The sequence below is a fragment of the Numenius arquata genome, chromosome 9, assembly GCF_964106895.1.
Source record: "Numenius arquata chromosome 9, bNumArq3.hap1.1, whole genome shotgun sequence".
NCBI lineage: Eukaryota > Metazoa > Chordata > Aves > Charadriiformes > Scolopacidae > Numenius > Numenius arquata.
In genome coordinates this window covers 30,520,569-30,545,634 of record NC_133584.1, presented here as the reverse complement: position 1 = coordinate 30,545,634, position 25,066 = coordinate 30,520,569, and the positions used below count along the sequence as shown (strand labels likewise).

Below are 25,066 nucleotides of genomic sequence, written 5' to 3'. Positions count from 1 at the left end.
TGACTTTTCCTCTCTACCTTTAATGGTAAGAATCCTTCATATTGATACTGAAGGTCTAAAAAGCCTCTTCATATACTAAATGTATTACTTACCGGAAGTCCACGAGCACCTGGCAGTCCTGGCTCACCCTTTAAAGATAAAAATTGAGTTTTTCAAGAGGTATTAGCATAAAGTTTTGTAAACATACTGGAAGATGCTCTCATCTTTTGGAGGGTATCATTTAGCGGATATATTCTGCAAGTATTATTCACGTCATTAATGCTATGCCGGTTTCAATGAGACTTGGTAGAAAGGAAAAACTTTTTCAGTATTAAAAAGATATAGCCTCAGGCCTTTTTTCCCCCAAAAAACCTAACTCAAATAATGCTGGTCACTCTGATGTACATTTCATTTGGCAGATTGCTGACAAAGTCAGGTTTCACTGTTCTGATTCCAACTGCATACTACTATGACATAATTACAGTACAATAAGATGCAAAAAGCCTCACCACTACTGAAGATGCTCAACCTTAATGTCATCAATGTAATGCTACCACTCCTTACTGCGGACTGGGGGAATGGAAATTGCTTTGTACTGTGTGAAAAGGGCCCAATGGGTCTGTATTCTACAGATGTTTAGATGTTTTTATATTTTAAGAAAGGCTGCAGCATCTCATTAATCCTGCTTAACACCAAAAAATAAAAAAATAAAAAAACACAAAAACCAAAAAAAACCCAAACATAATTTCATGCATAATTTTGTTCTTACCTTCTGTCCTTTTGGTCCTGTGACTCCACGAGAGCCATCAGGTCCTGTGAATCCCTTTGGAAGTAATGTACACGTTAATGCAAAGGTTACATTGTTTTCTTAATCAGAGAAGAGAACATTCTGAAACATAGAATAATGAAGCTATTAAATGAGATAAGTTACTGCAGGAGAACTATAATTCAAATGCCTGTTTACACACACAGATAGAACTGCCGAAGATCAAAGTACTAGCTTCTGATAACAAACACCAGTGTGGTATGTGTCGTTCAAAAATTATTCAGTAAAATCACAATTAAACTAAGCACATGATCTCACAGGATCTTATATCCTCTCAATGGGAGATTGATGAATCTAGTTCACGGCTCAGGTTAAAGACAACAAAGGTCAGTATTTTCCATGTCAAATAAATCATTCATTGACCAAAACAAAATAAATCAACAAAGCCTCCAGGCTAGATTTGAGATTAGTCTTTGAACCACACTTGTCTATCTGGCTAAAATTAAAAAGCAATCATTGTATTATAACTATGAATACATTTGGAGTTCTTTTGTTTTCTTTTGTTCCCAAAATTTTAACCAGCTTATATGGCTTAGAAAATTCCAGATATCCATAAGAAAAGCCTTGCTTTTACAGTTGTCCAATACTTTTCTTTTTTAGTACACTTCCAGCAATTCAGTGTTCACCCAAAAGGACGTTTTCTCTGATAATTTGCTTTCAAAAGCTTACATGATCATTACAGGCAATTACTGCACAGTATCTTCACTCAGTCTATTAAACCTGATACTGAAATAGTCTGTGAAAGAAAAACAAGATTTAAAAAGTCAGAACTGCCTCACCAATTAAACATGGAAGAAGGTATTATAAATCTAAAACCCCAATTAAAAGTTGAATACACAGTGGAAGGACAAAAAGGTCCCATGTTTTGTCTCCAAGTGAGAACAAAAGAGGTTTGCCATCTGAGAATGCAGTAGTCTGTAATCGAGAATTACAGTGTCACTCATTCACTAGTATGAGGGAATGTGCAAGTGCAAACAAATGTCAAAAGCTGAGCTGAGTTTAAAACGTTCTGTTTGGCCTGATTGTATTATCATGAATTCTGGGAAGGACACAAAACCATGCCTTAAGTGAAAATTATAAGAGGCAATGATTTTTAAAGATCTGCTTATGGGTTTTTGACATGTACAAATGGGTTTTGGTCCTGTATTGTTTTCAGGAGAAAATGAAATGGCACAAGATGTAACTCACATCAAGCCCATTTCCTCTTACAGATTTGAAATCTGAACAGTTTAACTAAAGACTTTTTCAGCTCCATGTCCACTAAGTCTCTTTTCAAAAGCACATTAAAAATTAATCTCTAACAGTATTGGAATCTTCAATAAATATTAGGATTTTTCATTTCCAAAATTTGCAAAATTCTCTAATATATGGGTTTGTTGAATATAATCTTTATTTTTTACGTTTTAAATGACAAAAAGTATTCTACCATTTATGTAAATTAAACATAAACTTGCCTATCTCCTGTGTCGTGCATAAGATCTAAGTACTAATGTAACAAACTTGCTTCATACCAAGAAATGCTTTCAAACACTGTTCTCAAGAGAAATATAAAGAGCTTTCCAAAAATGTATGAAGGTGTTTTTATTGCCAGTAATTTATTCCAGAGATACAACCTAACAGGCCACCAACACTAGATGATGTTGAAACTTTATTCTTCTATATTATTTTTCACAGAGAAAGGAAGATACATCAGCAGGTACAGGCTCTGCAGTGGCTGAAGTCTGGGAGGTTGCTGGAGTTTTTTTAGAATCATAGAACAGTTTTTTTAGAATCATAGAACACAGATCGGAAGGAATCTTTAGAGGCCATCTAGTCCAACCTCCCCTGAAATGAGCAGGGACATCTTCAACTAGATCAGGTTGCTCAGAGCCCATCCAACCTGACCTTGAACGTTTCCAGGGATGGAGCATCAACCACCTCTCTGGGCAACCTGTTCCAGTGTTCTGCCACCCTCATTGTAAAAAATTTCTTCCTTATATCTAGTCTAAACCTTCCCTTTTTTAGTTTAAAGCCATTACCCCTTGTGCTATTGTAAAAGGCCCTGCTAAAGTTTTCCCCCATCTTTCCTGTAGGCCCCCTTTAGGTATTGGAAGGCCACTTTAAGGTTTCCCCAGAGCCTTCTCTTCTCCAGGCTGAACAACTCCAACTCTCTCAGCCTGTCTTCATAGGAGAGGTGCTTCAGCTCTTTGATCATTTTTGTGGCCTCCTCTGGACCTGCTCCAACAGATCCATGTCCTTCCTGTTCTGAGGGCTCCAGAGCTGGACTCAGTAATAACTATGTTTTTAATAACACTTCAGTGTAATGTCAGGCATATGAGGCTGATCTGATCTTTTTTCTCTTCCTATTTTCTCTGTTTTAGGGAATGAGACATACAATTACTAAACACAACCCCACCACACACCCACTTTGGGCAGGAAATACCCCCTACCAGCCACCTCACAGCCCCCTCCCCGTGCCCTCGGCCACCACAGACCCTCCCGCCCAGGCCTGTGCTTGGGTCCCCCCTCTTGGCTTTCCTGCACTGCCAGGCTCCCTGAGGCTGCTTCCAGAGGACACTGTCCTCTCCAGAGCAGGGGTGGCAGCATCAGACAGCCCTTGTTCTTTTCTTCAGCTGGCACCAAAAGAGCATCTTCCAGCTTGGAGAAAACTGCCGCTCCCCCATGTGTGCCACTGGCACTCACTGGCAGCTGCAAGGAAGCCAGAGACCTCAAAAGGAGGTTATGCTTCTCCAGAAATAGACTAAAACCAAGTGTTTTTCCTAAAAAAAAAAAAAAAAAAAAAAGAGAGAGAGGAAATTCCAGAAAATCAAGTGTGTACTCACATCAGCTCCTGGCTCTCCAGGCAGGCCAGCGGATCCTGGTTTGCCTGCATCCCCATCTGGACCCTTCAGGATTCACACAGACAGTTAAGCATGTTTCAGAGACGGAAGCAGAAACAAAACTTAAAACCTCTTCTCTCGCAGGGGCGAATGCAAAGTAGCTGAAATCACTTACCGGTGGACCAGGGGGGCCATTCGGACCTCTCTCCCCCTAACAAGATATGCAAAGGATGGTATTAGTCAGAGCTACAATGACCTTTTATGGTCCCTTGTGAAAAGCACTGATTTGCAGATTATCAGGAGTAATCCCAAACTGATTTTTATTGTAGGAAATTATTATTAAACCCACATGTTCTCTATTATAGACAGAAATAATAACAGAAACTTCTGACGGGAACTGGGGGAAAATACATAGTCACTCCTATCAGGAATAACGCCACAAATCCTTGTCGTGCTTAACTATGAGTGAAACTACGTAATCCCTTTTGAGATTAGAATTATAAATCCCCTCCATCCCATTACAGGCAAACAATCATAGCATATAATGCTGATTACATAAAATAATCTTGTATTTTCCATAACAGAGGTAATCTGAAAGGTTACCTTCTCCCCCCACCCCAGCCTGCTACAAAATACAAGACCTATCAATTCCTATGTGGATCTGCAGCAAAATTCAAACTCCTCCAGGTCAAATACTGACAGTGAGGTCAATGCAAGTACACCTCGAAATATTTTTCTGTTCCCTAGGCAGGGCATGAGAAACACTTACATCTATGCCATCAATACCAGGAACTCCTGGTGGCCCTGGTGGACCCGGGGGACCTGGTGGACCAGGGAGACCTCTCTGACAAAGAAAAAAAAAAAAAAAAAAGGAGCAATTAGATCCTGGCAAACCTCCCAGGGCCAGTTGGGGGGGACCAGCACAATGAGGGCTAGGTGTGGGGGGCTCAAGTCCCTGACCCAGCGGGATCTGAACAGCAAATGGCAATGACAGGGTGGCAGAAATTTCGAGTGATCTTTGCAAATCAAACACTGAAATGTACTAAGCTATTATAATTACTCATTCAGCCAACACAAAGGAGACAGTCTTCCTAAGAAGAAAATTTAAGACAACCCTTTCCCTGCTTCACTGCCAGGCCCGGCGGTTTCCCCTGTTTCCTCAGGATTACCTTAGCATCTACAGAGGCACATTCTCAAAGCACCAGGGTCCCCAGGGGGAGGCGGGAGGCGCCACCAGCCTGTGGAAACTGAGGGAAAGGCTTTTACAGGTCTCGGTCCCTATAATGGGGGGCTCTGTTCTCCTCGAAGTGAGCTCTGGCCATGGCCCCACAATGGTGCTTTGTGAGCAGGAGGCTGGCCCAGCGCCCTCCCGGGGCCCTGAGCTTGGCCCCTTGCTCCCCACTGCACTGCTGCTTTGGACACCTTTCCTCCTCACACCGGTCTTCCCAGTAACAACCCACCCAACAGTAGTTGTAGATGGAGCTCAATCCCACCATGTCACCGGGCGACTGCTTAATGCCCACTAGGTAGCACCACAGAATCGTAGAATTTTCTAGGTTAGAAGGGACTTTTAAGATCATCGAGTCCAATCGTTAACCTAGCACTGCCAAGTCCACCGCTAACCCATGTCCTCAGGCAGCACGTCTACCCGTCCTTTAAATACCTCCAGGTATGATGACTTAACTTCCCTAGGCAGCCTGTTCCAATGTTTGATAACCCCTTCTGTGAGGAAATTTTTCCTAATATCCAATCTAAACCTTTCCTGGCACAACTTTAGGCCCTTTCTGCTCGTCCCATCTACACAGGCACACGCTCACGGCACCCGCTGCCCTGCAATCAGCTCGCCTCTGCCGGCAGCGCATCAGGGCCGGCTACAGCTCCTGCGGGGGCAAAGGGGCCGGAACCCCTCCGGCGGGTCGGTGCCGGGGCAGGGCAGAGCGCGGCCTCCAGCCCCTCCTCACCCGCACCCCTTCCCTCAGCGCGGAGAACCACGCCTTCCCTCACACTTACCTCGATTACCGTCTGGCTTATCTGCGGAGGAGAAACACAGAGTCAAAACTCGGAATAAACTTACTTGAGCCAGACAGAGGCAAACAACCTGCAGGAAAAGCCCCGGCAGCAAGAGGCCCCGCACGGCTGGGGCCATGGCGATGGAGGGACCGGCCCGCGGCTGCTGGGGCGGGCGGCGGCCGAAAGGTGGGCCCCGCGGCTGCAGCCCCTCACGGCGGCGGGCGAACGCCTCTGGGGAGGGTCGCGGGGATTGGAGGAAGGCTGAAGGCTGGGGAGGGGAGGACTGAATGCCAGAAGGCAGCGCCTTAACCCTTTGCCCTGCTACTGTTCCTTTGGGCACCGACCCCCACCTTCCCACCGCCCCTGCAAGGGGTTCCCCGCCGTCAGGCTCCCCGCTGAGGCGGCGGCCGCCAAAATCCCTCTGCGAGGCAGAGCCTTCGGATGCCTGCCGCCCAAGCACCCAGAGCGATGGGGGTGGGGGGTGAGAAAAGTAAGTCACGGAAGGGTTAAAATGAGGCTGCTGCTGCTCTTGGGGGGTATGTAGGGTGTGCGTATTTCTAAAGGGACCAAATTCCGGGCAGGTATGGTAAAAACAGGCGTCTCGGGCCAGAAAGAGTAAAAGGAGGCTCCCGTGGGCTGTTGTGACTCGGGGGCAGGGGGCTCACCCGGGCCGGCAGCTCGCCGCAGCCTTCGCGCTGGGGTCGGAGGGGGTCGCAGTGAATCACCATCCACTGGATTTCGAACTGGCGGAGGAGACAAAAATCTCGTTAATTCAGGTCAGGGGGGTCACGCTGGCGGAGGATGCAACAGGAGGGACACTGGTCTGCTAACGGCGCCGTTTGGACGGTAGGTATTTAGTGACAATAACCACGGCTGTATCAGAGAGCTCAGTCCAGAGCATGGCTTCACCCTGGGCTTCCCCACACCCGACTGGGTAATATACATCTGTGACATTTCACATCTTCTTCATCCGCTTTGAACATTTGTATTTGGCACTGGAAAACAACACAGGATTAAGGCAAACCTCTTCTCAGAAGCTGCAACTGAAACTCACTTGATGTGCTATATAGATTAAAAAATATACCCTCTGCCGAAAATTACTGAATAGGTCAAACATACAGCTTCAGAGGTATATCCATTGATATATAATGCATCACGTGGAATTTTAAGTACCAGAAGCATATTAAATTGTGCATATTTATTGTACCTAGGGTTTAAAGTCTTGGGTTGTTTTCCCTTCCCATCACACATAGTATTATCTTGGTTTATGAACCACCAATGAGTGGTTTCTCCAGAGATTTCTCAGCTTGATGATAAAATTCAGAGGCTCCTATTCCTTTCTTTTCATTATAGATGGCTGAGGAGTTGGGGGGGAAGAAAGTTTTGGGCTTTTTTTCTTATTATGACATAGGGCCCTGGTGTTGAAAAGACTGACTTCATTTTTCTGAGAAGCTAAAAATAGAAGGGAGTGTCGGGGTTTTCAGTTTTTATTTCTTTGCTTCTCTGATTCTTTCTTCTTATTCTATTGAGCTAAAGTGACTTGCCACCATTCCTCCCACTAGATAATGTCTCGGTGCTGCCTGGTTGCCTTCTGTGTTCCGTCTGGGATATCTCATTGCTCTCTTCAGTCCCAGCCCATAACTGATACGAAAGGCAGTCATTCTGAGATGCTTTCCCCTCCTGCCACCATCCTTAAATTGACTTAGTTGCATACCAACTACTAGAGCTAATAAACGCTTTGAGTCTGAAGTCCTTTAAGATCTCTGCAAGACACCCACATATCTACAAGTTGTTGCTTTTTTTTTTTTTTTTGCTTTCACCTTCACCAGTTCGGTGGTGCCACTCCTGAAATCCTCGCTATCACATCTCTACTCTTTACTCTTCTGTTTACTCTGCAGTCATCACAGTGTCCAGAGTGCTGAGACTAGAGCACAGGAGGCAGTACCCTCCTTTCTTTTACCTCTTATCTGACACCGCTGTCTGTGAGTCAATTCTCTACCTCCTTTATCTAGTTCTCCTTTTAAAACCTCTCCCAGTCCTTAATAATAGACAACTGAATGTCATAATATACATATAAAAGAACTGAATACATCCTGTAATGTAATACTACAATGCAGCAATACAATAATGAAAATAAGAGAGTATCTGGAATCTGAAGATGAGGATTCATAAAAAGGCATAAAAATGGGATCAAATGATACCTATATGATAATTTGTTTCTTACAACTAGATTCTAAGTTCTGAGTGTCTACATTATTCACCTCTGAAGTTCCCATGCAGAGGGAAAGAGGTCCATAACCGGCTCTAAAGCATTTTATAGTCTATTTCTGATTTAAATAATAGTTTATTTCTGATTTAAATTAAAATAGATATGGTTTTAAGTGACAGAATTTCTACTTTTTCAGTTTTTCTGTTTAATATTAAATTAAAAGTATATTAAACAATATTAAAATTGAAAAGTCATTCATTCAGGAGTTAGGAAAATACCATAGTTAAGGAAGGTTGCCTGTACAAATGTAATCTGTATGTAACCTGAAGTTGTGTGATTCCACATTTCTTTCCTTAAAACACTTCCCTCATTCACAAGACTGAACGAGCGAGGCCATGGAAATAATTCCCATACTGCAGAAACTGTAAGTTTGGAAGTAAATGAGGCAAAAGGTGGTAAAAAAAAAGAAAAGATAGCATTGTGGAAAAGGCAGACAGATGCCACTGAATGAGCCTGCTTTTGCATCACAATTCTTACATAGTGCTGAGAAACTGTTTAAATCAAAATAGCTACATTAGAGAGCATTCTGCATGGAGCAGGAGGAGGGAACTGGATGCCTAAAATGAAGTATCTGGGTACACGTTATGCAAAAAGGCTGATCAGTAACAACTGTAACTGGAATTAATAGTCTTGAGCTGTGCTTTCAACTTCAGACATGATACAAAATCTGTAAACACTGAAAAAATTACTTTTAAGACTTACTACCAGCAGCCAAAATCTGCATCGGCACATTCTGGGTTTTTTATGTAGATAATCATTGCCTCTTTTTTGTCTTTTTGTGTGTATGTGTCTGGTTTTGGCTTCTGTATCCTAAGGTGAGAAAAATTTTAGGTGATAAAATGCTAATTACTGGGTTGCATTAGACTCTGATGCATGACTGTCCAAGTGCCAGTACCTGTGTCTCAGGAGAATACTACTAACAAATGCATATACATTTTTTAAGTTTGAACCCAGTTTTTCAACTTTGAACATAATAAATATTTAAATAGAGATAAATTTATTAATGAGATTATAAGACATGATTGCTTGCTGCAGTGAGAACTTGACTCACTGAGTCAGGAAATACTTTTAGTGTCTCCTGGGTTTTCTTCCAATGCTCCTGAATGGCTAACCGATCGCTTTGTTTTGTTCAAGGTGGTATTTGAGTGGTGAGCATTCAGCAAGGGCTGGTATTCTCAGGAGTTTAAAACACACAGAAGACATCTGAATAAATGAGGCAGGCATTCTCTGCAGAAAAAACACCTAGCTTTATTTACAAAACACTGTACCATAATGTGAATGTAAAAGGAGTTGAAATATCTTGAACATCAGTTTTAATTTAACATTTCTTAGTTCACGGTTGTTTAGTCAGGCAGCATTATTTTTTTAAAAAATAAACTGTGGTTTCTCTGTAAATTTCTTGCTTAGAGCTTTTGTTACTGTTTTGAGGCTATCTAAAGTGAAAATTGAGATGAAGCCTGTCTGACTTTTTTTAAAATGAAAAATAAAACGCTTTTGTTGACAAGACAGTAAAAGGTGTTATTGGCCTCCCACTGATTTAGGAGGCGTGAGAGAAGGGCAAATATGTTCTAACCTGGGCGTCAAGATACCTTTTCCCTGGCTAGTATTTCACAATGATCTTGTTGATTATGTTAAGCTGATTTAAAGGACGACACTATTTGGAAGATGTCTCATGTAGATGTTCTATTGATATCAATACAAAGTCTTACTGAGGATGAAGTACAGGCACAAAGTTCTCAGAAATTAACTTCAGATAGATCAGGGGTAATCATAAAATAAAAGTTATTAAAATGTAAACTTTTAAGCCCTATAGGTGTTTAAGACCCATAGGCCAATATTTCTGACATCTGTTTTCCAAGATTCCTACAGGATGTCCATTTCATCTTAATTTCTTAGTCAGCACAGATATAATTGAATTAGCTGTGTCTCTCTGTTCACTGTCTCCATGGGCCCCGCTGGGCTCTTGCTGCCTTGCGGATGACTCAAGAGAATACATCCCTTTCAGGGGAAGCCCAGTTCAGGTAAGCAACTTTCCAATGAAGGTTTTCTGCAATTTTTCGTCAATGATATCTGTTTGTTCTAAGGGAAGTCTGCTATCAGCTGTTTGTACAATTGTTAAGTGATCAAGAATAAGCTACACATATTTAAGCATATCTAATTCTAGAGCTATTTTAAACATGTTTTATCCATTTTCCTGCGTCTCCATAATGGGTTTCTAGAACTTCACTTTTCTTCTATCTTTTTTTATAGCCTTAGAACAGTATAGCGAATTCTGGTGTTATTTGACTTTCCATAGCACAGGCTCAGCCTTCTGAATGTGAGATTTCACAGGGGGAAAAAACACTGAGACATGACTTTTTACAATACGCAGCCACAATCTGTTCTATGGTGTACATTAATACCTGTTCAGGAAATATTGATAAGCGGCTTTCTTTTAGCCGTGTAGCTGCCCTGAAATAGTTAGCAGCATTAAATGTCAATCAAATAATGACCAAGGAGCACTTCTAGCAAAGTGTTTAGTGTCTATTATGAAAAAATCAGGGTAATGCCTCTGAAATCACAGAAACTAAGATAATTTGTATCATCTCACAGCAGTTAAATCTTTGTGCAGTAAGAAATTAATGCCCTTACCTTTCTATAACAAACATGTGATTTAGGAAATAAGTTCCTTTTCAGTTTTGAGATGATATGTCTTTTATTGCTTAAGAGTTTATAGTGGTTTATTTGAATTACTTTTAGATAAAAAGGGCTATTTTCTTTTTTATCAAAAAAAAAAATAGATAAAATGCAGCTGTAAACCTGTATAAAAATTTGTCCTCCATAAAACATTCCATTCTTTGTACAGATATCAAAGGCAAACAGTAGTTTCTAATGGAACTCTATTACTCTGCTAGGCAATCATAGTAACAACAAGCAATAAAGAATCTCTTTTAAAATGACATGTATGACAGTGCATGTTGACCTATTCTGCAATATAAATAGAGCACTCACAGAATACTGCAAAAAAGAAGAATAGGAAACACATAATTTATGTCCCTTAAAAATTATAGCACTGGAAGTAATATACTTTAACAACGCCTGGAAATAAATTAGAAATTGTGCCTTGGACATGTTAAATAACCAAGACTGTTGAGAAGTTTAAACTATGTTCAAGCAAGTTATCCCTGAACACAGATTTATTTACTTGATTAAGAGAAACTTGATTAAGAGAAACTAAATGCACAGGCTAAAACAGAAACTTATGCAACATAAACAGACATTTTAAAATTGCTAGTTCGTCAGATTGTGTAATTTCTTTATCATAATTTCAGTGAACATGGTCTTCCTAAATCTACATTTTTATAGTATCAGGTTGGACCACTACTATTGACTTCTTTAATTCTAGCCAAAGGTCAGCCAGAGCATGAACAGAGAAGGGGGAGAAGTCTGAGTTCTTGCCAAGGTGACAAGGTGCCTAGTTTATAGGTTGCCATTTCTAATCATTACTTCAAGAGGCAACAGGAACCTCCCCTTTTTTAAAGGAATGACTCTGTGTCTAAGTTGAGGGCATGGTTTACTGTAGCACTGTACACTAGGTGTTGTAATACTATTACATTACCACCTGTAGCTCTCTGTGTATTTAATCTATCTTTCCAAAGAGGAATACAATATTGAGGCAGAAATTTTTTCATCCTAGTGACATCCAAAGAATATGTAATGTTTTCATTGTCCCATCCATCCATTCATTGACCAGAATCCCTCAGACTAATTAGCAAAGCTAAGATACATATGCAGCTAATTGCTATGTTATCAGCACCAGCTGTTTACTTCTGAATGACATTTTCAAAGACTAACTTTTTTTTTCAACAGAATTAATATAACTTTTCAACTATCGCTATTTCCTAATCCATATCTGTAGCAAGATACTAGACAGCCACTTTCAGGCACCGGGGCAGCTTTCTGTCGTCATTTTTCAGGTAAAACTGATTTCTGTCCAGTGCAATATGGTAACCTATACGTACAGAATTAATGAAGCATGAGGTGGTTTTTTTTGTTGCAATGTTTCCCCTTACAAGTTTACACTATGCTCGTTATCCTGTGGCCACACTTTTTGCCATGAAATACAGTGAAAAGATTATATCTCACTTCACTGTTTTTGTTTCAAAATTGATGCAAAACTTCAATGTTGGGATGTGAAAAATGGTTGCAATATATTAAGTGTCCAATTATCTTTTGCCATTCAACTCATTTTGAAATGAGTACCCTATATATATATGTGTGGGTGTGTATCTTACCAGTTATATGTTCCTAACGCTTGTAAAGAGAATGCTTGGAAAAGGAACAGGATAATATAAGGAAATTTGCAATGTTTTCTGCAATTTTTTCAATTGTGTTTTCAAACTATTTCCTTTTAATCTATAAAGTGAATTCAGATATAGCCTTCCCAAGGTCTTAAATGTCACTTAGTGCCACCGTGAGACAAAATTGTTACATTATTCAGCATAAAGTGCAGTATAACTCCTTAGTTGAAAACACATTAGCTGGGAAAACAGTTTCATGGATGTCTGACAGGCAAAATGTGGATGTGACAGCTACAATTTTTTTTCTGTCAGAAATTACAGGTAAGTCGCTTTTTATGTATTTTATATTAATTACTCATCTCAGAAACTAAACCAGATAACCAAATAATAAAATCCCTGAGGTTTTTCATGTTCAGTTTTCTTTGTTGAAGGGGCACAAAAGTATTCAGTATTTACCATATGTCACCCCCAATGTTATTTTCTCCATCAAAACAACTCTTCTAGCAGTGCAGTAGTATGAAGAGGATACTTTCAGCATTAAATCCCCTAACAGGATATAGAATAAGCATTTCACTGACTACTCTGGCTACACAGAAGTAACATTCCACAGTGAGTTTAGGTGCCTACCGCAATACACAGGGGAAGTTAAGTATCTATCAAAGGGATTCACAGCAGCCACAATCTGGGGGTGGGATGTCCTAAGCTAGCCAGGAGAAGGTATTGTGGAAATGAGTGGGCTTTATGTCTCAGCTCTGCTGCTACACTTGTCCCTGCTAGGATTCATAAACAAAAATCTGCTTTAAGAGTTCATTGTCTACTCCAGATCAGTCTTTTTCAAAGAACTCAAGCTAATGAAAGAGGAAAAGTGACTGTTAACGTGATCATATCAGGTAGCACAATGAGATTAGATACTCTGATTTAGTGCTGGGATTTAAACATGGGCCTCTTTTTTCCTTGCGAACATCAGAGTAGATCAAAAAGGACCTCCATCAATCTCCCTTACAAGAGATACTTCCTTTGTATTAATAATTTAAAATATCTCTAGCTGATGGTCAGTGCACGCATGTGAGAGAGGGGTCCCAGCTCTTGCTCAATGAATGTTTTGCTCTCTTTGGTGGCAGGTGCAGCCCACAAATCCATGTCCTGAGACTTCCTTTTAGATCAAGCTCCCATATGAGATAAGCAGAGGAACACCCAACTGATACATCCAGACAGAGCAGAATCCAGTAACAGAAGTGTGGATGTCTGAGAAATTTCAATCAGACATAATCTGGGTCATCTCTTACCTTACACAGTATATATATGTGCAAAAATTAAAAAGCAAAGCTAGTACTTACCTGCCAAGGATTTGGTATTTTCTGCCATTTCTGCTTCCAGAAAACATTTGAAGATGCATTCCACAAAAAAAATTCTAAGTGTAAAGATCCTGTAAAACACTTTTTGCAGTAATAAATATTTTGGAACTTACCGGAACTGAAATGTCAGGATTATTTTTAAGTTTTCCGAGCACAGCAAACCCATCAACGCTGATTTTCCCTTTTGGTTTTATGTTTAAGGACTCTATTTTAATACAGTCAATAAAAAGTGTGACGCTGTTTGCTTCCACGCTTATCATAAGCTTGTGCCATTGGGAGTCAAACAAGAAAGGCAAATGCAAAAATGATGCAGTTTGGAGACTTCCATCCACTCCTTTATAAGAAAACTCCACAGTTTTCATTTGACCATTAAGATTCACTCCAACTTGTTCTTTTCCTGAAGAATCCTGAATCTGCCAAATAGTCCAGTATTTCTGAAGTGTGGCCCCAGTCATCCGAAAAGTAGTTAGAAAGGAATATTCATCGGGCAATCCGTTGGAATATATGGCACTGTGTAGGATCAGAATACAGTACATTTGTTGTATATTTGTTCTGAAAAGCTCTACATATCACCACAGAGTAAAAAGAAACAGTTACTCAGTGGAAACATATCTCAACCATGCTTTTATCAGTGCACTTCTGCATGCAGAGTCCCAAAATGGGATGTCCTTTTGAGTCATTGCTGTTGCTAATGGCAAAAGGAACTGCTTCAGAAATGTGGTTTTTTCCAACATTGTACAACATTTATGAGAACCCTTTCTCAGTGTAATGAATGGAGCAACAACAGACTCCTACTTCACATTTAGAAAGTATAACCTACAGTTATGCTGTTTCCCACTCTTAGACTTACAAATGGTTTTGTAAAAATGGTCAACATAGTGTGACTTTATAATTGACCAGGTAGATAGTCAGTGCAGATCTTACTTGGTTTTGAAAATGTAATAATGTCTTTTGCAAATGCAGTTTCTTGTTCAGCCTGACAATAGCCAGTTTGTTAATGTATTAGCTATTACTTCAGCAGAAATCATTCGTAGACAAATATATGCATAGTAAGAATCCACACTACAAATTTATTATGTCCTGCAACATTCAACCACAAGACTATAAGTAGCAGGGAACATATTTGCCATATATAAAATGTTTCATTCTTTTGTAATTCCTATAACGTGAGATTTGGAAACCCAAACAATTACTACTGGCTGTGTTGCTGTGCAAAACATTTTTTATATCAAGTATGTCATATTTTAAAAATATGCCTTTTCATATTCTATGAATTGTAAAATTGTAGTGTCATGGTCCAGTTGACACCAACACATTATTTGCCATCTATCCACGTTTAAGAATAAGTTGTATTTGAATAAATTTATTAAGTATGGAGACATGCAGGGCTACTTTTTCACTAGCTTTCATTAGAATAACTTCTCAGACAAGTATGCATTTTGAACAAAGATTGTTTATGAGTGGCAGATCAATCCTATCTCAGCACGAATTTAGCCATCATTAGTGAATTTAAGGCCTTAGGCTAAGGAGAAAAAAAAAAGGGGGGGGGGGGGGATTGGAATAAATTAGTTCTTATTCTGTATGCTTTATAACTACTAATTGAGGAAAACAGTACTTCTAGATAAAGCCTCCACAATTTGTAGTTTGATGTTTAAGTGCCCAAAGCTGTAGTGCAATCATATTCCAGCAGGCGACGGCACAGCCTCAGCAAGATTCCAGTAAGGACCAGGGAAAGGCTGGCAGCAGCAGCGGCAGCTTTGTCTTACTAATAAACTACCCAAACTGCTGCTCTTTCTCATTTTTCCCCATGAGCCTTTACATACACCTGAAAGCTGGTGTATGAGGAAGAGAAATGTTTGGCTGGAAGAGTGTTTCATTACACGAGGTGTGGAGACACAAAGGTGGGAGAGGATGTTCCTTTCCATTATCTTTAAAATGCAATTTGCTATGACTTGTGTCTCTGTTGACTGCAGATGCAGTAGTCTGTCCCAGCTGGCTTTAGCTGATAGGACTTATATCTAACTCGTGTTATTTTATTGTTTTGTTTCAGTTTGTATCTTGTCATCTTAAATGCAAATGTCAATGCATGGACACTGTACCTTTCCTCCTGTTCTGAGTCCACTCTATGCTACTGTCCCCTGACCTTTTTCGTAGGCTTCGAGCTTACACAATATATTTATATATTATTTCCTGCTCCAGGAGCATACTCCCTCTCCCTATCCAGACACATTAGACACTTGGTAAGCTCCTGATCCAATTCAGGATCTTTTATGGCCCTCTGTGTTCCTCTTCCTCCATAATATCTCTTAAACAAGTATTTCTATGTCCTCTGCTGCTAAAACCTTAGCTCCTCTGACTCATTTATCTCTTCATTTGCTGAATCCCACTGCACAACAGCTGGTTTTACTACAACCCTATTGAAGGAGGCACTGTTAATCTCTTAACTAGCCTCCATGTGACATCCCACTTTATCAAGTTCAGTAACTCCACGGAATCTGATATGCGGAGCTCTGCAGCTAAAGAAGGCATTGCTAATCCCAGATCCTCAGAGAAGAGGTTTTTGTTCTTTCTCTGCACTGATAAATTTCACTGTCATGGCAATACTGGTTAAAATGTCACACACATTCTCACCCCACCTCATCTGACATAACTATACTGGGAAAAAAACCCAAACAAACAAACAAAAATACTAGTAAGTAAACATAGTTACACTTTTCAATTAGAAAATTTTCTATATCAGATTGGCAACAGGATTCTTTGCACCATATTAAGCTATAGCATTAGTCCTTTACAAGCCATCATATGGGTCCTCCTTTTTTTTCAGAAATTTAAATGGAAAAGAAATACGTTAACTTTTTCAAGTGACATACAAAGAAGAGAAATTGTGTAAGAGCTTCTGATGTTATTAAGAGAAAAATAAATTAAACACATACAGACAGTAAAGAAGTCTGCACAAATATGGACAAATATTTAAATTATTAAAAACTTTTAATAGCCAATCAGAAGTACTTCTGCCTTTAGACTAAAGACTGAGTATCAGCAAGGTAACTTAACATAATGAAGCACGGCACGACCCATTGCCAGAAAGGCACTCTGCAGGGGACTGTTACTGTGCAAGATTTATACCTATAATTCTACAAGTAAAGCAGAGAGAGATTCTCATCTCAGTCACTCGAACAGTAATGAAAAGCAATTTTTCACTGTATACTGAAATACACATTGTCTGTGTATTTCACAGATATGTATGTATTACACAGACAATGTGTATTTCAGTACACAACTTTTCCCAAAGTCTGTGATCTTTACATAGGCAAAAACTCTACTGAAGTCAGCAGCTTAAAATGCTAATTATAAACTAGGGCAAATTTAGCATGATGCTCAAATAAACAATTACAGAGAAGTTATTCCTTCATGTTACTGCAAAGTGAAGAGTGCTGGATTCTGTAACCTTCTTGAACAGCTGGTACTATATAAGCACTTAAACTATTTACATAAATTATTTTTAACATACATGTTTCCAATTGCACTTATTTATGGAAGGAAATCCAGCAATTTTAAATTTAGAATCAGGCAGATGAGCAAAGGAAGAATTACCATGCAAAATTATTTCAAGAACACAGGCCAAATTCAGTCCTGATCCATTTTCTACCCACTTAAAATTGCCAGGGATATAAACCATCAGATTTTTTTTTAATTCATTTTTGTATCTTAAGTTTGTAATATAGCAGTCTAGTTCCTCTTCCTTGTGTACTCAGACTATTATAACTGCTTTATGTGTGAAATGAGTGCAAGATTAGGTATTTTATCAGATGTTTGAGTCCTTGCTTAAGTTTTTTAAATACGGTTGGGAGGTGAGGTGTAAAACATTTGTAATTCATCTAAGGGAACTTCTGAAACACTACTGTTTTCTTTTAATCCTTTTCACAAATACCTAAAAGTTTTATTTATCCCATAGCTTGAGCTTGCCAGGAAGACTTCTTTAAGATTTCAAGGCTTAGTCCTACCAAGACATCAATATAGCCAAGATAAATCATCTAAGTGAGCAGTGGAAACCCTGAATAGTCCCAATGACTTCAGGATTCACCGAAAGCAGCAAGTATTTTAAAAGGTTAATTATGTATTGATTTGAATATTACAAAATAACTGCTTATTTTCTTAAATGTTTCTTTAAGAGTTAATTTCTTAGGTGAGCTCCATTGCCCACTAAGTTACTCATTGTTTAATGAAGATTTTAGAAATGTTAGTACAATCCACTAGAGATGGCTCCTCTGGCCAACCTCATGATAATGCAGCATCATGTGCCCGGGGGTGGGGGTTCCTTTGCTCAAGCTGGAGACACTTGTGTCTGCACCTCCTGAAGCTTCCTGGAATCACAGCTGACCTGGCAGGCACTATTTCGCAGCAATCAAATAAGCAATAACAACAAAATCTAGCTAAGCATTTTTAAAAGCAACTGTCCTAAGTCATTATGCAGAAGTCATTTGCTAGGACTCATTACTGTCAGTTGGTCCCTATTCTTCAGAAACATCCAATTCTGAGCTAATTATTTCTTTTATGAGCTAATTAACTTCATAGCTGCATGTTCTCCTTTCCATTACAGTGTCATCATCAATATCGATGGATCAGTACTATGTAAGATATCTTACTTGTAATGCAAAAGGAAAAGTACCTGAAAAACTTTGGTGGCTGGATGCAAAATGCCAGACCTTCAGGAATAAGCATTTGAGGAGCATTACTTCACGGAGAAGCATTATTCCCAAAGGAAAAACCAGGAAATCAGCCTATGAAATTCTCTGGTTTTTCCAGGCTTACTTATAAAGCTTCATAAACTTCCAGCTTTCATTTTATGAAAGTCAGGCACTGGAACAGCCTGCCCAGGGAGGTGGTGGAGTCACCATCCCTGGAGGTATTTAAGAAACATGTAGATGTAGCCCTTCAGGGCATGCCCTAGTGCCCGAGATTGTGGGGGTCTTCTGTGTGTGTATGGATGGACTCGGTGATCTCAGAGGTCCTTTCCAACCACGAAGATTTTGTGATTATAATTTCTTATTATACTGTGTTTTTCATGTCATCTGCTAAAGTGGTCCGCAGTACACCACTTCCTCAAATACAAACACTGTTCAAAAAGCAGCTTACATTTTTACAATTGCTCTGCTTTCTACTGAGATGAGGATGCAAGCAAAGAGGTAACATTTCTAGAAGGCTACTAAATTCAATATGTCCAAGACTGTTCTCTGATGCTAAGTTCAGCTGGCATGAAAAGGTTTAAACCTGCTTACTTCCAAAATATGATGACTATAGGCAAGCTGCTCATTGGGAAGCAGTGATCCATGGCCTATGCTAGCTGCCAAGCTGTGCCCAGGAATTGTTTGAAGAATGCTAATTAGTCCAGACCCAAACCATGCCAAGGTCCTGTATAATATTTTAACAGTAGAGATGATCAATTGTGAATGCCTTGGAATGTTCCCTGGCATTAATTTATCCACGTGGACACAGGGGCCTTGTGATGTGACAGCTGCATTTGTGAAGTCAAAGGATTAAGATTCCGTCTAGTGCATAAAGATAGCTAGCCCTTTTCCCCCACATAAAAAAATATCATGAACATATTCCTTTGTGCTATTTTTTTTAATCTTGTAATTAAAAATCAACACTATTAGTATCAAAATTACGAGTATTAATTTTGTATTTACTAATGGGTGGACACAACAGGTACATAGATTAAATTGAAAAATGGCAGGGTCACTGTGTCAGAGACAATGGATATGGGTCATGGCAGTTTCACAAATTCTTATTACACAAAGAATGTTATTTTGATTTTTCAGCAGATTTTATGCTAGAAGAAGCAATAGCCAATGGGAATTTATGTGGATGATGGGAGAAGCCTAAGTCAAGATTTGTGTGCAATCATTTCTGTTCATTCTGGGATATACTTCTGGATCTTGGCCAGTATGCTAAGTAGCAAAAAGACCAAGCTACAGTTTCATAGTGCTTTAAGGAAGCTATATAAGCTTTTCAAGGCATAAGCTATTGCTACAGCAAAAACTGTAGCCATGCCCATCTAACTGAACTCTCATTCCCATGCCATAGCCACTGCAACATGGGTTTGTCTGTATTAGTATAATGATCATATTCTAGTCTAAAAAATTATTTTACTATTCCTGATAAATACTGACTGAACAGTGACAGTCAGGCAAACGCTCTGTGCTGATACTGGAATTGGCTTCCTTGCCATTTCTGTGCTTGCACCCAGCTCCCCATCCCTTCCTCGAAAGCCTTGAATGCCTTACGCCAGTGAATGGGCTTAATTAGGGTGACCCATCCCTACTTCATAGGGCAAGAGAAAACACTGTCTGTGGCCACCAGGTTACCTGGTATTAATACTGCTGCCCACTAATGAAGGTGTGAGAGGACATCTCTGCAGCAGAGCAGGCGTGGGGGCTGCTGTTGTCTGACGTGTTTGTTGAGGGTTCCTACCCAGTGCTCCTATAGCACTTGTGCCCGCATGCCTATGTCAGCCGCCCAGCTGAGGAAAACACTGCTGTGTGTTTTTTCCAAGCTCATTTAAGTTTTGCCTTACCCATCTCCTGGCGAAACAGGAGCTCATAGCCATGGAGGCACGAACCAGGGGTTCACACCCTCTCTGTGCCTGCCCGGCGACGGCCACGCTCCCGCGCTCCCCCGTAGCCGGGGCAGGGGCAGGGCGGCTGTTGCAGCACCGCAGGGGCGGACAGCTCCGCCGCGCAGCGCTGGCTCGGGCGGCCCAGCCCCTTCCTCCCCCTGCCCTCCCCCTGCCCTTCCCCTTCCCTCCCCCTGCCCTTCCCCTTCCCTCCCCCTGCCCTTCTCCTTCCCTTCCCCTGCCCTCCCCCTGCCCTCCCCCTTCCCTTCCCCTGCCCTTCCCCTTCCCTTCCCCTGCCCTTCCCCTGCCCTCCCCCTGCCGCACCTGCGGGTGCCGCGGGGAAGGTTTACATTATCCAGGTGTGAGTGAGGGAGTGGTTGGAGGGAAATGCAGCAGGGGTTCAGGGTTGCTGCAATACCGGGGTCTGAGAAAGCCAGAGCTATGCCTCTGTCGTCAATGATGCTCAGCCTCACTTGAGGTGCTCTGCATGACTTGCTAACTCTTGTAATGCATCTCAGGCATTTCATCATCGCAAATTCATACCAATAAAACCCAGCTACCATGCCACATTATAAAGATTATGTGAAGAATTTTATTTTAAAAAAATTATTGCAAATGGCCTAAGGTGTGCCTCTCCTGCACTGTTAGCCTCAGCTAGTTACTGCCAACATCACTCCTTCTGAGTCAGCTTGCTGAGAGGGGCACACTCTAAAATAACTCTGGAGCAGAGCAGCAAGATCAAGCTCAGTGACAGAGGAGCTGCACAGTGATGCACCAGAGCACTGTCAGGAGTCAAGCCTTAACCCATTCCTTTGGACAAGACACTCAGCTCAAGTGCGGGTGACTTGACCCAGGGCCAAATTTCAGATCTAACATGAGCTGGCATTGCAGACTAACAGCACCATGTGGACTGGAAGTGCCAGTCTGTGTCTTGAATGTTGTAAATTCTTGATACTGCAGCATCATACCCAGCCAACAAGCCCAGTGGTGGCAGTCAGCTCAGATGCCATGGAGTATTCATGCAGCTAGTATAGGCTTGATATGTTTATGTATTTTAAGCATATATCTCACTAGAAACATCTATAGCAATAACTCTAAGGTTTCTTAAAAATGACAGTATTACAGTTTTGCCTGTTTCCAAGCTAAGAAGCATGAGTTGAGAATCTCCGACTTCTAGTGAAATAAAGTTCCCGTTTGCTGTCTGCGGTTGGATTCACATGTATGCACTAGCGGCTTTAATTTACCACTGGGATGGAAAGTAGTCATGAGTCCAATGTAGCCAGCCAGGTAAGCTGTAAACTAGCTTAACCTAATGGCTATGAAGGTAGAAGCCAGGGATGACTGCAGCAAGCAAAATTTGTGATAGCTAGAGTATGAGAGAAACACTTTGCACTCCAAATATTCCTAGCTGAAATTGTAGTTGAAAAGTCTTGCCAGCTAATTGCTAAGTAAAAGCGTTCTTAATTGCATAAGGTGCTGGACCAGAATCCAGACTTGCCTAAGTTTGGCAAAGACCCTGCTGTACTGTCTCTATTCCTTCACTGGCAGCAAGTCTGGCCTGTAAAGCACAGACACAATTAGGTTCCTAAATTCTGGCTCCTATTGCAACTTGCCTGTGACATGCTATGTAATAGTTTATAGATTAAGTGACCACAAATCAGCGAGGAACACAAATGTGTCAGTTAAAAAAAAAAAAGAACCCTTACCATACAACCTATCAGCTTTTATCCTACCTTGTCTCTGCAGTCCTTACACGATTAGAAAGATCTCTTTGTGTCACTATGTTGAGAAAACTTTCCTCACTCTCCTCCTGTTATCTTCTCATTGTCTCCCTATGTCTTCTCAAGTCATCAATAACTTTTGGCTTCACTTCCTAGAGGTAAATCCCATTCTATCAGCAAATCTTGATGCACTCTGAGCAATATCATTGGTAGAAGAAAGTGGAAGTCCCTGAAGTTGCTGTTACAGAATCAGTCTGGTCTGGTGGTAGCAGTGAAAATAAAGTTGAACTCCTCTTTCCCCTTCCAAAAGCTTTTCAAATGAGGTGATCTAGCCAGTGAGAGAATCTACCCCTTAAACAATAATACTGCAAAATATTTATATTTTAAAAGTCAAAAAAAAAAAAAAAAGGCATTACCTGGTTGGGATCCTGAAGTCTACATTGGGTCCCAATTTATAAGCCACTTGTAGAGAAGTGGAGCCCACTACTCTCTGGATAATTCCTTGGGATGCAGCTTTTTCTATTTGGAACTGAGAAATCAGGTCAAAGCCTACAAGAAAAAAATATACATATCCAGAATGTAACTTTCATTTTAATTCAGTTAGAGAGTTGTGCAGTCGCAGAGCTGAGTATAACCCAACAAAGTTTCTGAACAGTAGCTTTTTCCTGAAAAAGTTGGGATGCTACTTGCCTGGTAAGTCATCTTGGCCAATCCTTATTGTTGGGCAGAGATCAGTTCTCTGACTGGCACCAAGAATGACTGGTAGTCCTGCAAAAAAAGGGTGAATTTATTGACTGTGTGCCTGAACATTGCCTCAGATCACCTTAAGAAAATTAAGTGAAGCAACTGTAAGAATATTATGAATTATATAGAACTATAAATAATAATAAAAAAGCAGAGGTGTATAACAATCCTTTTAAATTATTCAGTGATGTCAGAAGTCTAAAAAAATAAGCATCTGTTTCTAGAAAGCTCTAAATTTAAAATTATATTTTGATTATTTTTTTAAACCTTTAAATGAGATTGTTAGGGAGAAATAGTTGTAGCATAAGAAGTTCTGCTGTGTAAGGAGGTTTTGGTTTGGAACTTTTAGTGGTTTAAGCAAACTTTGAAAAAAAAAAGACAGTTACCTAAATCAACAGTCTCCCTAGCCCCAAAGAAACTTAAACAAACCTCATGCCAACTAAAGAGGCTGTTGAGAAACTGTTGGTATCTTTTCCATCCTCTCTGGTATTCCAGGTATTCCCAGCTTCCTCTGTGCCACATTTAATCAGAGAATGTTCATTCATGAAATATAGGGTGGGGGAAAGAAGAACTTACAGACCTTTTTTGTTGAGTCAAACAAGAATGTAGAAGAAATTTGTTTAAGGAAATAAAATTTTAAAATTTAATTTTTTAGAATCTTATCTATCAAAAAGCCCTGTAGTGAGCATGAAAACCTGGTAGATTCCCTTAATAAAGGGAAGGAGGAAAGAAAAATAAACATTTTTTAGAAGACTTTAAGAGTCCTGTACAAGTCCAGTATCAGGTCAACCTGGAAAATGTTAGTGGAGTCTGGACAGGGAAGAATGAAGCTTGCGAGTTGGATCTGACTTACAGAGAGCCTCTTGTGTGCTGCAAAGGCTCAACCTTAATGTGGGTTTCCTTCTGACAACATAGGCTTAAAGGGAACATTCAGGTTGACAAGTTACACCTTAGAAACAGCCTCATTCTATATTATTTGATGAGACATATGGCTGACATCCAGTCATTTACACTTTATGCCCAGCAAATAAAGTGGAACCAGTTTGTTGCCACACGTAGCACAAGAATATCTAACTAAAAGCACTGAAAGACTGGGAGAGGTTTGTGTCCTGCATCTACCAGCTATACACAGATTTTAATCCTTACCTTAAAATTTTATCTAATAGCGAGTTTAAAATAACACACACAGCTCTTGGTTTTTCCCCTCTTTGCCTTATTCATCCATCCCCAACTACATACATATGCACACACAGACAGTTCTCCCTTTCTGTGATGGCTAGCTAGACAGGATTTTAATTTTGAATAAGCTCAGAATAGTTCTTTTGACAGTGAAAATTACAGAAAGATGAAATGCAGATAAAGTCTGTCTCCTTACTTGATTGTTGCTGGATGGTGGCTGAGATGAAAGACCACAGAAAACTACACACATAACAGAAGGCTGTAATTTTCCTGTGGACAGAAAGAAAACTCCAGTATGAATCTATAGTTTCTGACAGATTCGGTTTTTGACTTTCTTCTCAAGAGCCATGCATATTAAATGTATAAAAACATGAGTTAAGAATTTACTAACAGATTTGACAAGACAATTTCTTTACATGAAAACTTTTTATCTTCGCCTTATAATAAAACATGTCAATGAAGCTCGCTCTGTTACCATTTCCTTCATATAATGCTGTCATAAAAGCAAACAACAAAGGCAGCTGCTGACAAGGACAGCTTTAACTGTTCTAATCTCTTATTTACAGATTTCTCTAAATCCCATTTGTTCTCTTACCAGTTGCTTTTCATCTTCACTGCTGGCTTTCTTCACTTTTCTCATGTGAATCCGGGGTGTATATAGTCACACTTGCTGCTTCCCTGTCATTAGCCCTGTAGAAGAGAGCGGCAGTGGGTGCAGACAGCTCCTCCTGCCCCACGCAGGACCCAGCAGGGAGGGAGGTGTGGGCTGCTGGCTCTGTGTTAACCTTGAGAAGGGAAGGAGGTGGAGGCTGGAGAGATATGTCTGTCCTGGTGGGCTCTGAGGGCGGACCTCTGGAGCCACTGGAATATAAAAAAGCCAAGAGAGCAAAGAAAAGCCTGCTGCTTGCACCAGCATCAGAGCAGGGAGATTAAGAAAATGTGAGTTTAGTGATGCCAGTCATTGACTGGTTGGGTCTGCTGTTCAACCAGGCAGATGAAAGAGTAACACATACCAGGGGGCATTAAGAGAGCTGGTGGCCCTGATGTGGTGTTAAGACTTAAAGCTTTGAAAACAAGAGAACCCCAGTCCTATAAAGAAGTCCCCTCCATTTCTTGCTATTTTACTTATTGGATGACCTCAGGAAAAGCCTGGCTGGTGATGTCCCAGTTGGTTCTTCTGAATAAAACTAATTATTTAAAAGGATTTTAATTTCTTAAACTTGAACCTTTTCAAGGAATACACATAGGCGTTACTAAGCAGACTCCTG

General features: G+C 40.4%; 1 protein-coding gene across 1 annotated transcript in view; it reads right to left on the bottom strand.

Moving 5' to 3' along the window:
• COL9A1 (collagen type IX alpha 1 chain) overlaps positions 1-24,407 on the bottom strand; it is a 67,244-nt gene extending 42,837 nt beyond the window's left edge. The window contains exons 1-12 of the mRNA XM_074153017.1: positions 24,394-24,407; positions 23,995-24,068; positions 22,566-22,643; positions 22,292-22,424; positions 13,652-14,048; positions 6,300-6,377; positions 5,635-5,655; positions 4,394-4,468; positions 3,800-3,835; positions 3,628-3,690; positions 749-802; positions 93-128 (exon numbers count right to left, since the gene is read on the bottom strand). Coding sequence (XP_074009118.1) covers positions 93-128; positions 749-802; positions 3,628-3,690; positions 3,800-3,835; positions 4,394-4,468; positions 5,635-5,655; positions 6,300-6,377; positions 13,652-14,048; positions 22,292-22,424; positions 22,566-22,643; positions 23,995-24,068; positions 24,394-24,407 — 1,059 coding nt within the window. The remainder of the gene's footprint in view (positions 1-92; positions 129-748; positions 803-3,627; positions 3,691-3,799; positions 3,836-4,393; positions 4,469-5,634; positions 5,656-6,299; positions 6,378-13,651; positions 14,049-22,291; positions 22,425-22,565; positions 22,644-23,994; positions 24,069-24,393) is intronic.
• Between the last annotated feature and the right edge of the window lie 659 nt (positions 24,408-25,066).